The following is a 15,541-nucleotide window of genomic DNA, read 5'->3' on the forward strand; positions in this document are numbered from 1 at the left end:
CAAGAAGATTTTTGTGGCAGTATTTCCGCCCACCTCACAAAGTCACGCATTTAGGTGTATAAATAGGATTTTAAGCTTTCACACACCTCCCCTTGCAATTCCACTGGCCGTGACAAACCAGTCATCTGAGGGCCTTTTTCATGCACCGAATGTCAGCTGACCTTTCCATTCTGTAGTAATATGCTTCAATTTCTTAGCCAGCTTTTCAGTAAAAAAGGAAATTATTCTTTTTGAAGCGGTTGGTAGCAAAAAGAAGACATCTCCAAACATTCGTGAGTCCCTGCAAAAACAGCAAGCTATTCTTACAGCTGTCGAGACAAATAGAACAAGAATCACAACTTTTCAACCTAAGCATCTAGTTGAGCCCGAACAGACAAAACTACCTGCTGTTAATCTTTGACATTGGGTATACACTAATAAAACATAGATATGTGAGAAGTCACAATAAGAAATCCCATTAGTTGTATGGCTGCCTACTCGCTTTAGGTGGCTTACAAAAAAGGATTGTTAACACCCTTATTAATGTGTTTATTTAATCATAAAACTCTAGTATTTCCCAAAAGATTTTTTGAAGCTTGACTCTAAAACCCTATACAAAATTACTTCTTTTACAGAGGCTACTCTGTGCATTCTCTCCAAAGTTTACCCAAAAGCTATTAAATTCACTGCTGTCTAGCCAAGACTGAGGTTGATCCAGAGAAAGGGGTTTTGGGGTGGGGTGGGGTAAAATCAAAGACAGGTACTTCAGGTAAAGTCAGAACCTGTCTGAGAAAGAAACATTTATTTTTATTCAACGAGAAACCACTTCAGCTTTGCTTGATTGTACCTCCGCATGCAAGGAACACTAGAATATGCTATTGGCTCCCTTCATACTTGGGTTTGCAATACCACTTATCAACTGCCCCAAAGACAGGCCATCATATAAATTGCAGGCGCAGAACAGCAAAACAGCTTTCTGTGTTCTGTCCTGGTTCTGTCAACTCTTGTTTCTCTTTTGCTGCCAAGCACCATCGGTAACTGTTTGAGAAACCTGGTCTCTGCAGTACATTCCTTCCCTAACACCCCTTTGTGAGAGCACCCTAACACCGCAGTGTAACTAAAGCCTAACAAACACAGTTCCACCTTTGGTAGTTATACTACATAACTTTGCATGTAATTTCATGCCTTATTCTTCTGATTTACATTTTAATTTTTCTTCTATTCTTTACTACAGTATTTCCTCCAACAATCAGGTACTTTAATTTTGGTATATTTCTCTGTGTATGTTTCAACTACTTAGCTGGTTTTCAAAGAATTTGTTGCATGTGCAGTTTACTAAGCACAAAAGAGTGCGCTTAAAAATGTAATCTGAGCTAGTCTTCTGGGAAGATGTGATTGTAACGAAAGTCTTGGCTCTTTAGAACTACAAAAAAAGTTTGCATTTTTATCTATAATCATGAGTATAGACTACTAGGGCCATAGTCTTAGGGAAGGAGGAAACACATGATTCTAGGTAAGCCTCAAAATTGTAACCAAATAATTTAACCAATTAATGAGAGCTACTACATATGCATGGTATACATTAAAAGATCAAACTGAGTTTCCAATGTTAGATAACCTAAATGAAACTTCTGACTTTAAGCTACGCCTAGTCATTTCAAGTATAGAGTTGAATGTCACTCTAGATTTTCTCAACCTAGTATAGGAAATTATGCCCTTTGGTAAGTGAATTTATGAGGATTAAATCTACTATATACTGGTATTTACTTTTATTTTAGACATAGTGCTTTTGGAAAACAGCTTGGGTATTTTTCCCCCGTGAACTTGCTATAATTAAAGCCACAAAAGATACAATGGAAGAAGATCCAATTATTGAATTTCCAGTTTTTTTAATCCTTAAAAGCAACTGCAGGAAAAACCACTTTGCTGGAGGCTGTAGCAGTAGGAAAAAATTAACAGCTTTCATCTCCTTTATGCTTTTCTAAAGTTATTTACTTGGGATGTGAAGTGAGGGCATATAAGATGCTAACCCAATGTAGGGGTCTTCAGGGATTCTTTTTAGGATTTGAAAGATCTGGCATTGGGATAAACTATCAACCAATAATTTATAATCATGCTATCCAGATAAATGGATTTCAGGTTTTGCATCTTAAATCCTGTCAAGATAGAAACAGACAGAGCAGCACATATTTTCACAGAACAACAAATATTTATAGGTAAAGTGTTATAATTATCAGTGTGGTAAATTGTAAGGAAAACAATTATAATCTATTACTAATATATAAGAATTATTTCATGTTTGTCTTAATTATTTACCATAAGTGGCCATGTTGGGTCCCTGAGACTTAGCGCACAACTGAAGTGGCCTGTAAGCCTAACTAAGTAAAGACATCATTTGAAATAATGAGAACTAATTGGATTGAAGAGGCATTTACTACTGTAAACAGCAGTTTTGTCCTCTCAAGCCCAGCAAGACTGACAAACTCAGGAAATAATCATTTAGGTTTCTAGAAAGATCTTTACTGCTGGTAAGCTAATAGAATAGAATACTGAAAGCCTTTTGAACTATTTCCCCAGATCAACTTATATCTAGCTAGCATTAAGACTCTCATTCTCTCTTTTCAGATTTCCCCCCTCTTCTGGAGCAAGGAACCTTTTCTGTAGCAGTCCACTTCCCTCCTTTTGTTGACTGTAACAATGTTTATTGATTGATTTTGTATTCCATCTTTATTTTTTACAAACTACCCAAGCCCTTCCAACATATCCAACACATCTTTCTCCCCCTATTTTCTTCACAACAATAATCCTGTGAGGTGGGTTAGGCTGAGAGAAAGTCCAAAGTCACCCAGCCGGCTTTAATCCTTCACATTCCTGGATCTGTCAGACATTCCAGCACATCCACTTTGGCCAAACCAAACTATTTGTTGTTGTTAGTTGCGAAGTCGTGTCCGACCCATCGCGACCTTATGGACAACGTTCCTCCAGGCCTTCCTGTCCTCTACCATCTTCTGGAGTTCCTTTAAGCTCACGCCTACTGCTTCAGTGACTCCATCCAGCCACCTCATTCTCTGTCGTCCCCTTCTTCTCTTGCCCTCCACCTTTCCCAGCATTAGGCTCTTCTACAGTGAGTCCTTCCTTCTCATTAGGTGGCCAAAGGATTTGAAACCAAACTATACAACTAAATAATCAGAGAAAGAGAGCTAAGTAGTGTGGAATCTTATTCTATTTTGACTCCAAAGCCAGCACTGTTCATACGCCACTCCCATGCATGACTTCAAGAAACATTCTCTTGTAGTGTATGGTTTCCGTTACCTCAGCATACTTAAGCTGTCTACTCCACCCTCTCTTCCCCACGCCTTTTCCTTGAGGAAGGGATTTAAGTCATGTGTCACCTAAATTACTTTTGTGTCTCATCAATGAGAAACACTAGTCTAGTTGAACAACAGATGACAGATGAAGCCTTCCTATGCTTTGTTCTTTTTTCCAATAGTGGTACTAAGATGATAGCCTTGTGGAAGACGTGGCTGCTTTCATGATTCTGATGGGCACTTTGCCTTGCACACCCTAAAAACATACTCTATACTAGAGAACGTGATGCACATGGCAACAGCTTAGCTAATGTACCAAACAAATAATTTAAGAAAAGCAGAATTTAAAAAGTTGTTTTCAGACTGATACTGATACTTTTAAGTAAGTTTATCTCCCATCACCAATTCATACAATCTTCTCATACAACAGCAATGTCACACTGCTGCATCACTGAGGCAAATACATAGCCACATCTGTTGTGCAAACAGTACTAATCAAGCATGCATGTCATTTCCTTTATGAACATCATTACTAATTGCTTTGTGTTTGATACTGAGAAGCAAAACTCATTATGAATAGAGACATTAATATAATACATGAAGCTAAGATTTGCCAAGTTGAGATCACTGAATAAAAAGCCACGTACCTAATTCTACCTTCCACAAACTAGGTTTTTACAGAATTTATACTCCAATATTGCAATTAGCATACTGTGTGTCAGGATGACAAAAGTCTAGGGAAGGCCTTTACATTGCTAAGCCATAATCTCCTTATTTAAGGGACGCGGTGGCTCAGTGGGTTAGGACGCTGAGCTTGTCGATCAGAAGGTCAGCAGTTTGGCGGGTCAAATCCCGAGTGCCGTGTAACAGAGTGAGCGCCTGTTACTCGTCCCAGCTTCTGCCAACCTAGCAGTTCGAAAGCACATAAAAATGCAAGTAGAAAAACAGGGACCACTACGGTGGGAAGGTAACAGTGTTCCGTGCGCCTTTGGCGTCCGGTCATGCCGGCCACATGACCACGGAGACGTCCTCGGACAAGCGCTGGCTCTTCGGCTTTGAAACGGAGATGAGCACCGGCCCCTAGAGTCGGAAACGACTAGCACACATGTGCGGGGGAACCTTTACCTTTACCTTTAATCTCCTTATTTATTGAAAACCCTCCAAACCAGTTAGATTCATATAAACGTAAACCAACCAAACTCTCATACACTATGGCTTCATGCAATATATAAATTCACATTTTCACCCAAGCCTTTCTACAGCTTGTCTATGAATTACACTACAGTAGTTATACTTCCCCATTGACTTTGCTTGTCAGAAAGCTGCAAAAGATGAACACATGACATCGGGACACTGCAACATTCATAAATATGAGTCAGTTACCAAGCATCTGAATTTTGATCACATGACCTTGGAGATGCTGCAATGGTTGTGTGAAAAATGGTCATAAATCAGTGCCGTTGTGACCTTGGTCACTAAATGAACAGTTGTAAGTTGAAGACTACCTGTGATAGTACTGGAACTTTTTATCCATTCCTCATAGTTCTTTTCCTCAGAGATTGCCTTTGTCCATAATCTTTATATAAAATATTTAAATGACATCTTTGCTCCAGCAGTTACAGAGACTTAGTATTCCATTACAATTGTCAGTCTACCTGCCTAAGAGTAAATAGAGCAAGGATACTGGGGTAAACTCACATCGAAGTTACTAGATAGTACTTCTAAAGTCTTGTAAATAGAGTTTCGTGGACTTCAATTTATCAGTAAAATTTAAAAAAAACTACCATTATATCTAGGTTTTTTTCCCATGGAGAATTTCTAATGTTTGCACTTTCTTTTCTTCTTAAGAGCTGATGGTTAGGGTGAGAGTTAGGGTTAAACAAATCACCTGTGATTTTAAACAAATCACAGATTACTGTACAGTCTTAGGGGCTTCTGCTGATATGTTTTTTCTAGGAAAAGTTAAATTGGAAACAATATTTCCTATATGATATCTCGGTACAAGTACAGATGCTGTTTTCAGGCCCAAGCCTCTCAAGATGGCAATTAAAATGCACTAAAAAGGACTTCCTGAGATCAGAGGCAAGTTGCGCTAAAGGTAGGAAGCTTCTGTGTACTGCACTTAAAAATAGTCCCCTTGGATGTTTTGTAATCAGATGGGAGAACTTTCTCCCTTTTGATATATGAATACTGTCCTAACATTTATTTATGAAAGCTAAATGTCTTTTAAGTTTACTTAAATACCCTATGTTAGAGATACAGATGTAAACTGCAACATGTTTTTTATCAACTGGAAAGCCAGTCATTTGAGTTTACGTATGCATACACACACATATTTCCCATTATTTGGTCTGAGAAACAACATCCTAACTCCCTCACCCCCAAATTTATGGAATTTTACATAACCGAGTAAGTCTTCCCCATGACAAACATCTTTTAAAAAGAAGATTTTTAAAAGCAGTTTTCTTATACACCATCAGACTTTACAACCTAGAAAAGTTTGCTGTTACTTTTTCTTAATTCCTGGCACTTTGAATTAGAATGTCTTGTTGAATTTGGGCCAGTAGATTCAGCATTTTCGTATCAGAAGAAAAGAAGCACTTTTAGAAATTGTAAGCCATGTATGTCAAAAGCAGGATAAATAAGCCATGCCAATATTTCCTTTGAAATCTCTTTGAAAGAAACATTTCGTCATCATTCTGAAAAGCTAGTTTGTCCCCTTGAATCTCTTTCCATGGCTAGACTTCACAGTTCTTCATTTACTAGCTCTCTCTATCTGAATTTACTGCCACAAGATATACAGAAAACAGGTACCTTACTTCGAAGAACCACAATGGGCATGAGTCACGGGGATTCCTTCCAAGACACAATGGACAAATTCCAAAAAAACTGTATTCCAGGCTCTGTGTATTAATTTATGATAGGCTTCTTCTGAGGACTTCTAGTTGAGGACATTAGGATTGTATAATTGAGCTGGATATTATCTTGGCAACTAAATCAGCATTTGCCAGGCTAACATATGCCAGGAGCAGAACATTTAAAGAGAAAATCGGCAGGCAAAGAAGGCTTGCTTTATCCTTGCAGATTCCTGATCATTCCACTATTTCTCTTTCAGAAAAAAAAACCTAATACCTAGTTTTAGCCATTGGCATAAGAAAGAAAACACAGCAGTGTGCAGAAGTCACAGCACGGAACTATAAAACGTCTCCTCCCACACACTGAGTTTCTCCTATGAGATTTTCTCTCTTGCCACATTAATTCCACAGTGATGGCATAAATAAGCCAGTAAGTAGCCCAAGGACATATGGCTTTCACACCTCAGCAGAGATCTGAACTCAAATCTTCCTGATTTACCATTCTCTAAACCAAAACAATCCCGGGGGAAATCTATGTAGTCACGAAGAGCCGAAAAGCAACTTGAAGAGGGATAATCAATCAAACCAAATCACTGGAACTAGAAATTGCACCAAACTTACTCTGCAATAGCACTGGGATCTGTTGCTCTATGTCAGGGGTAGGCAACCTCGGCTCTTTTATGACTCATGGACTTCAACTCCCAGAATTCCTGAGCCATGCTGGCTCAGGAATTCTGGGAGTTGAAGTCCATGAGTCATAAAAGAGCCAAGGTTGACTACCCCTGCGTCTATGTTTTAAACAGCCTAATGATTGCATGCATGTCTTGATCACTTTACTTACATACTTCCTCTAGACTTTTAAAATCTTCATTCTAATATGCGATACTCATGGGGAGTTTGCAGGACTTTCACAACTTTCTAAATTATGAAGTAAGAACATTTTCCTTGCTTTCCTAGCATCTTGGATGTGCCTAGCACAACCACCAACCTCCTGACTTAGTCATCAACAGTGGGTTAAAAAAAAACCCTTGCTGGTTATTTGAAATAATAAGAGAGGAAAGCTTGAAGTAGCTGATTGATAGAACCTACAGCAGTGATGGTGAACCTTTTAGAGACCGAGTGCCCAAACCGCAATTCAAAACCCACTTATTTATCGCAAAGTGCCAGGGCCACATCAGCATTGTGGTGCCCTCAGGGGGGCAGGGAGGCACCTCTGAGTGCCGCCTCTGGCACGCAAAAACCAGGGGTGGAAAAATGGGCCACCGTGCTGCAAGGCGTAAAAATGGCCGCCGTTGCGCCGCAGGGTGCAGATACAAGGCGCTGCACCACGCAAGAACGGGGCAGGGCTAGTGAGTATAACGCAGGCACTAGCCTTGCCCCATTTGCAGCGCATGCATACTCGCGGCCCCGTGCGCGCACACATGCATGTCAAATGCTTCCCCCCCCTTTTCTTCCAGTCCACCAATCGACAATGGTTGGTGACCTCTGCTCTACCACCTCTACTTGAGCTGGCTAGTTGGCCACTTTGCCTCCTTTGTGCTGGGCAGGACTCCAGCTCCAGGCAACGGTGGTTGCCTGATGGACCTGCTGCTGGAGGCAGCGTGCGTGCCAACAGAGAGGGCTCTGAGTGCTGCCTCTGGCACACGTGCCATAGGTTCGCCACCACTGACCTACAGTATATCAGCACTTTATAAGCTACACTAATTATGCAGCATTCCAGATACAGTTTCTATAAACTACTTGTATTATATCCTGTACAATGAAGCCTCCCTGAAAGTCCTTCAAATTAGTAGTTTCTTCTGCAGCACCTGACATATTTCACCTAAAAAAGGGGAAGAGCCTAAAAATACTAATTTATGACATTGCAGCCCTATACAGCAGCCAGATCTCTAAAACCAAATTACATATTCAAACACAGGAAGTGAGTGGTTAAAAAGAAAACATAGTAATGACAAAGAATCTTTTGTTTGTTTTTTAAAAAAATACATAGCTCTATTTTCTATAGGTAACTGAAGCCATTTGTAAAATCTTTATATACTGTAGATTACGTGTGAAAACTGTGAATCAACTAATAAACCACAATGTAGTATTCTATGTCTTTATAAACATAACTGGTCATATAAAAAGTCATTTTAAAATGAGGCCACTTTACAGCACCTGCAGTGGAATAGAACATACCGTAAATAAAAGACTAATAATTTCCTTGCCATAAACCAGACAAATGACAGTTTTAAATTTCCAGTGTCCTACATCCTGTGCATACATTATTCCCCACCTGATGCCCTACAGATGTGTTAGGACAAACTATTAAAATGTTTATGCAGCAAGCCATTTGTTGAATGAAAAAATTTCTTCCTATGCATCATCAGATGCATCTGCCTAACCTAACCAAGAGAACTATAATTTTCCAAATAGAGAATTTACATTTACGCTTAACATTCTTTTTGCAAATTCTTCCCCATCACTGAAAAAAGCTAAACAAATGCATTCAAAAACATTCCTATCAGAACAATATTCAGAATAAAACAAAGCATCCCACAAATTTGCTCTATTTCCTGATAAATATGGACACAGCACTAAATTAGAGCTTTTAACTATCTTTCCACTGTTGAAATTCATTTTTTTTAACACTAAGCCTTTCCATCGCTGGTGAGTAGGGGTTTGGATGAAAATTCCCAGAATTCTCAATGAATACCATCACTGAGAATCTGGGAGTTGCCGATACAACCCCTTGCTTGATACCAGCTTAGTGGACTATGACTTCATATCTGAAGCTTTAATGTCTTTTATACAATCCACAAATATTCCAAAACCAATTAACTAATTCATTATCATGCTTAATTCCTACTCTTTTACAAGGAGACACACATAGGACTGACTTTATTTTACAAGTAAATCCTCTGAAGTAGGTTAAGGCTTAGACTTATTGATTGGCACCATTCCCTGTCTCATCAGTTAAAGTGTCCTCCTACAGTTGCCCCAGATTTTCAGACATCTAATTCTAGGAAGCCTGCAAAGGAACATTTAAATTCAATCTGGGTATACAGGAGTGAGCATCATAGGCTAATGTAGCAGATTTCAGAATAAAAAATGATTGCTATGAACTGACATCCAATTGCTTCATCATCTAAATGAGACAGGTGTTAATAAGGAAAGAATTATATTATAGGTTATTCAATTCTTAAAGTCTACAGTTTGGATCACATGATGTGCTGCTAAGACTCTTTTGACCAGACTTTGTTCTAGAATATTTCCTGATTTCTATAGATACTCATGTTACTTTGGATTACATTCTATAATTTGGAAATTAAAAGATGAGGAAGTGCAATTTTATAATTAGCAAAAATTATTAAAAATTATACAAGGTTAGAAAGACACTCATACTCTATTATGCAACAGTCTGATGGACTTTGTATCAGTAGACATCTTGAAGAGCTATATAGAAAAATGTTTCTTAAAGTGATTTAAATTAATTTTGTGTACATGCACATGCATGTATATCTAGTAAAAATTAGTTTAGACTAGTATGGAAGGGAAATGTTAATGAATTTCTTTATTTCTTCTTCCTTTCCTTTTCTCTTTGTATATAAAACAAAAAATAAACCTAGCAGTTGAAAAAGAAATACAGTAGCTTTGTCAATTTCCACTGCAGCTGGGTGTATTCATCTGATATTAGTTGTGATATTAGTGCTTTCTGCATTCATGTTAAAATTATATTCAACTTTACAAATGAGTCTTTTCTGTTCCTGAATTTCTTCTGCTACAGACTACATACAGGTAACATCAAAACACTGCCTTCTACCTAATGTTTGGATTGCCAGATATTTTAGTGCCAAATTTATAAGAATTGTATGAAGGATGTGGAAGCAATTCTGTTTAAGAATTGCATTGCCAAGAATCCCCTTAAAGATGCTCTTTAAGGTAATTCATTGCTTTAAAAATGATGCCAACAAATTACTGCTTCTCAGTAAGTAAATGCAATGGTTGGCATGAATGAAGGGTTCTAAGAATATTGGATGGATGTGAATGAGCAGTTTCAATAAAGATTATGAATAACACAGTTAAAAGCTATAATGTTTGCAGACATGGCAATGTAACAGACATATTGAACAAATACATTTTTAATATTTAATAGCACAGATATATTTATTCAAATAGATTTTCCTCTAATCTCATATTGGCCATAGTATAGCAAATAAATAGAGCAAATTATCTTAGAATTATTTAAGACAGGGGTGTCAAACTGCCGGCCTCAGGGCCAGATGCATCACAGCGAAACTGCCCCCACCCTATTGCCGGCAATGGCAAAAAAGTCGTGACACATCGCGACACATCACGTGATGTTGCAACTTTGACCCCTAATTTAAGAGAAGAAATCAAGCTCCAATTTCCAGTATAATGACTTGACTGAAATCACCTTGCTAATCAGTGGCAAAAGAGTGGAAGGGACAGGAAACTAAGATTCATTTATAGCTGTATTATACAGTGATATATTTATCTAGCAGAATTTCTCTCTACAATACCCTATTTTTTACACGAGAGGTATTAATAATTCATTTGCCAAATGCTTTTCTAAATTTGTTTTACCATATGCATTAAAATTATACTCCACAATTTATGAATTTTACAAATATAAAACAATCTACATGCATTGAAATAATGTATTTAACAATTTAGGAATTTTGTTTTCTTCATTTTTCTTTTGAAGAATCTGGGGCAATGAATAAGGTACCTGTCCCACATCCACCTTGTGAATTTTCAAAAGTTAACTTGGTGGCGAGTTGGGGACTGCCCAAAATCTCCCAATAAATGGTTTTTTGGAGTTAGTGCTTCATAGGTCAATGTATCACTCCAGTATAGTGGATATATTATAGCTCAAAACTTTGTATCTAAACTCTTCCAAAAACAATGAACATAGCAATAAGTATTCTAACACAGTATTAGCCATTGTAATATACACACACGTACACAAGGATCTCCAAAACTTCATATATTACTAAGCTATAACTTGTTCAACAATGGTTAACTGTATAAACTACAACTGCATTTAATTAAACCAAATATACTCCATCATACTTTATAAACTATACCAAGAGGCATCCTAAATAATTTAGTCAGCTTTTTAATTATGTTTTAACTATCTCTTTCTACATAATTAAGACAAATAAAAAGCAAGTTCAAAGCAGGTATTTCTCCCACATCTACTCTGAGCATTAATAACAAGAAGAGTATTAACCTTAATACTATTACTGAGAAACCACAAGCACAATTTTCCAAATATAAACACACATTGACGAAGGGAAATCAAAGAGAGAAATAAAATGTTCTAATTGAATGTAGAGGAATGAAAGAATGAAAAAATAATAATATAGTTTTGGAAGTCTTCTGTGACTTCAGAAAATCTCAAGGCCACGGAACCAGTGAATGGTTTCATATAATGAAGCTAAATCGTGTTTGGCTCAGAACATATTGCAATCCAATTACTATTATTTATAAATTATGATTTGACTTAGCACAATACGTAAATCCAGCTACTGGGGACCACTTAAAAAAACATGGTAAAAGCAAACTACAGTGCATCACAATATGAAAGCAGCAGAATTTTTCAATATACCATTCAGAAGACATATCCATATCAAGCTGCAAAGTACACAATACAATGTAACACTTCAGATTGGAAATACTGTAGAACAGGCATGTTAAACTGCCGGCCCACGGGCCGGATGCTTCATACTGAAATCGCGCCCACCCCATTGCCAGCAATGAGGGAAAAGTCGCGATACATCGTGCGACGTCATGTGACATCACGAGTTTGACATGCCTGCTGTAGAATAACAGAAAAAAATGGAGAACAGCTCTTACAAAGTAATTTGGCACATGTCTAGTAACACCTGCTGCAGAATAAAATGAAATAATTGATTGGTCATAATATATGAATCCATCCAATTTCTGAATTTCTGTAATTTAACTAGGTGCTGATTATTTAAACAAAATATGATGTATAGGTACAGTTAAATTCACAATCTAAGACTGGCAGAAACTAAATAATCCTAATTAAGGGTTTAAGAATTATTCAGGTAACATCTAAGAATATAGACAATCTCAAGAAGAGTGGGATTCTTTTGTAAAATTACAGAGTTCAGGTCTGATAAATTAAATATTTCCAGATACTGAAGAAGTCCTTTAGGTATCGCTCCAAGGGCTCCCATTTTGCCTGGGTTTTAATAAGTGTTCAACTTCAATCTATGTCTCAATATTTTGTAATTTCTCCAATTGATTTTCCTGAATTCTAGCATCATCTGGAACAGGAACATCAATGAACCAGACTTTCTCCTTTTCATTATTATATCAAGCATGTAATGAAAAAGATGCCTGTTTGGATCTTAAAATCTCATAAAGTCTTTTATTCCCTGTTGACAACTATGTGAAGTCACAGCTTCCAGTGTTTTAACTGGTATGTCCTTCAGACACATAAAGTTCTTCCCCCAAACCTATTGTGCTGTAATTTATTGGCATAGGATATGTGTAGCTCCAAGCAGTGTGGCCTTTTGGAATTGATAGATGGGACATTTTGTCAATGCGCAGATTCCCTCAGTGCCATCCAAGATATTTGATGGGATAAACCAATAATAATTAAATGTATAAGACAATTCATTCCCCAGTAACAAGTATGATATACTATAGCCAATAAGGTAAATCATCACTGCAAAAGCCTCTCCTTAAGCTAACATGTTCTCAGAATAACAGAGTTGGAAGGGACTTTGGAGATCTTCTAGTCCAAACCCCTGCTCAAGCAGGAGACCCTATACCAGGGGTAGGCAACCTCGGCTCTTTTATGACTCATGGACTTCAACTCCCAAAATTCCTGAGCCAGCATAGCTGGCTCAGGAATTCTGGGAGTTGAAGTCCATGAGTCATAAAAGAGCCGAGGTTGCCTACCCCTGCCCTATACCATTTCAGATGAATGGCTGTCCAGTCTCTTTCTAAAAGCCTCCAGTGATGGAGCACTCATAGCTTTTGAAGGACCAGCTTATTGTTCTGTCAGGAAATTTCTCCTTAGTTCTAGATTGCTTCTCTTCTTGATTAGTTTCTAACCATTGCTTCTTCTCAATTAACTTGGAAACGTTCTTATTATTTCTACTCTCTCCAGTTTTTTTTTTAATGGTGCGTGCCCTTTCAGGTCCATAATATGACTGGGGAGGGGTGTTTTCCCTCAGCCATTAAATACACAATCCAAACAACCAAATCCGGAGTCAGAGATGACTTAGTTGTAGCATACCTTTAGGCCATAGTAAAGTCTTTGGGGATTGAGGGGTCTTGATCACACCATTCTCCCATACTGATCATCTGGTTAATTTCACTTCAGGAAGAGAGGAAAGACCCCAGATAGCCTACAAACATAATACCTCACACCTAACAATCCCGTCAGCGGATATATGTTTCTCCCTTTCAAAATTCATACTTTGCTTAGTGCTACCCTACCTTCCTGTATCACTTTAATCAGATCCACCAGGTTTCAATAGATGACTAACTGACTTCCTAAAGGAAACCTTTGCATACAACCTCTGAACAGCTCTAAGGGACCACCCACAAGAGAAGGTCAGGATCAATGTCACCTCTCAATGAGCTGTCACCCCCCCCCCCAAGACATTTCTGTTCTCCTATACAGAATTTTTACAGGGAGCCATTGACTCACAACAGATCATTTGGTGACCGTTCCAAGTTAAGACGGCACCCCAAAAAAGTGACTTCTGACCGTTTTTCACACTAAATGACCACGGAAGCATCCCCATGGTCACCTGATCCAAATTCAGAGGCTTGGCAGCTGACTCATATTATGACAGCTGCTCTGTCCCAGGGTCACCTGAGCACCTTCTGTGACCTTCAGACAAGGTAAGAAAGTTGGGGAAGCCAGATCCCCTTAACAACCACGTTATGAACAGCTGCAGCGATTCCCTTAACAACCGTGGCAGAGAAAGTCGCCAATGATGCAAAGCTCACTTAGCAAAGGTTTCAATTAGCAGCAGCAGCAGCAACGTTGGGCTCCACTGTGGACGTAAGTGGAAGACTACCTGTACTTGAACTGCAGACGCTTTTGCACGGAATCCTCTCGTCCCCTCCCATCTACCACCCTTGCCACCACTGCCTAACTAAGCCAGGGGTCTTCAAACATGGCCCTTTGATGACTTGTGGACTTCAACTCCCAGAACTCCACGAATTCTGGGAGTTGAAGTCCACAAGTCATCAAAGGGCCAGGTTTGAAGCCCCCTGGCCTAAGCCTATGGAAAAGGGCTCCCACCAAAGGGCCCCTGGAGATTCTCAGTCATCCAGGTCACGGCTGTCTTTCAGGCCTCTGAAATCCCTCTAGCAAAAGCACCAGAATCTCAGCAGCCTGGCTAACCCTCATCACCCTCTTAATCCGATCCAGGGACACTTCGCCATCCCATCCTCCCTTCTGGCTCCTCTCTTCCCTCCAGGAGGAGGAGGAGGAGGAGGAGGGCAGGAGCATCTTTCCTTCCCATTCCTCAAAATTACCGGCCACTTTCCACTCCCCACCCCACCCCCCCACTATTTGGGGGGCTGATTTCCCATCCCACCCCGGCCAGCCAGCCAGCCAGCCAGCAGCAGCATCCTTCCTTTGCCCGACCACGAGAAGAGGCCAGAATTAGCTTCCCACCCCCACATCTGCGGGCTCGGTGGCTCCTGCAAATCCTCCCGGCCGCAGGAAAGAAGATCCGCCTGCCTGCTCCCAACCCAGCCCCGCAGCCGCCCGGGATTCCAGAGGCCATCATCCCCAGCCGGCAGGGGCGGCGCTGCTGCGGGAGGAAGGAGGAGGAGGAGGAGGAAGGAGGAGGAGGAAAGCTGCTGCTGGCTGTCCCGGCCCGAGGAGACGCTTCCGCCGCGGCGGGAGACCACGCGGTTGCCCCTCGCCGACGGGGAGGCCGCTCAGAAAACCGCCGCCTAAAATGGGGCCCGCCCGCCCGGCTCACCTTTCACGAGGCGCTCCGTCGTGGACAGCTTGGTGCTCTGGCCGCGGCCGGACATGATCCGGCTGTCCCGTCGGCTCCCGGGACTTTCCTGCCTCCCCGCGGGAGGGGCCGGGACTCCAACGGCAGCAGGGGCTGAGCAGGCCCGGGCGGCGGGGATGGGGAGGGCCGCGGCGGAGGCGCAACAAGCGGGGAAATCCTCTCACGCAGCCCGGACGGCGGCGGCGGCGGCGGCTCTCTCCACCCCAGCCCCCCCCGCGCCTGGCCGCTACTGCGCCTGCGCCCGCGTCGTTCCGCGCTTCCCACCCCACCCCCCCACCCCCTTCTACGGCACACAAGGCGCAAGCTGTCAAGGCCGCCGTCTCTGGGCTTCCAGAGCGCAGGCGCAAATCGCTCCCTTTACCCGGCTGAG

At 40.5% G+C, this 15,541-nt stretch overlaps 1 protein-coding gene across 4 annotated transcripts in view; it reads right to left on the bottom strand.

Moving 5' to 3' along the window:
• The window catches only part of PPP3CC (protein phosphatase 3 catalytic subunit gamma), a 78,464-nt gene extending 63,062 nt beyond the window's left edge, over positions 1-15,402 (bottom strand). For 2 of the 4 annotated variants that reach the window (XM_083368456.1, XM_083368457.1), the window contains exon 1: positions 15,133-15,402. In XM_083368456.1, the coding sequence (XP_083224582.1) occupies positions 15,133-15,187 (55 nt within the window). In that variant the 5' untranslated portion in view covers positions 15,188-15,402. The remainder of the gene's footprint in view (positions 1-15,132) is intronic. The other 2 variants (XM_083368454.1, XM_083368455.1) reach the window with 1 other exon arrangement.
• Between the last annotated feature and the right edge of the window lie 139 nt (positions 15,403-15,541).

This window comes from Vipera ursinii (genome assembly GCF_947247035.1).
Source record: "Vipera ursinii genome assembly, chromosome: 8".
NCBI classification, from domain to species: domain Eukaryota; kingdom Metazoa; phylum Chordata; class Lepidosauria; order Squamata; family Viperidae; genus Vipera; species Vipera ursinii.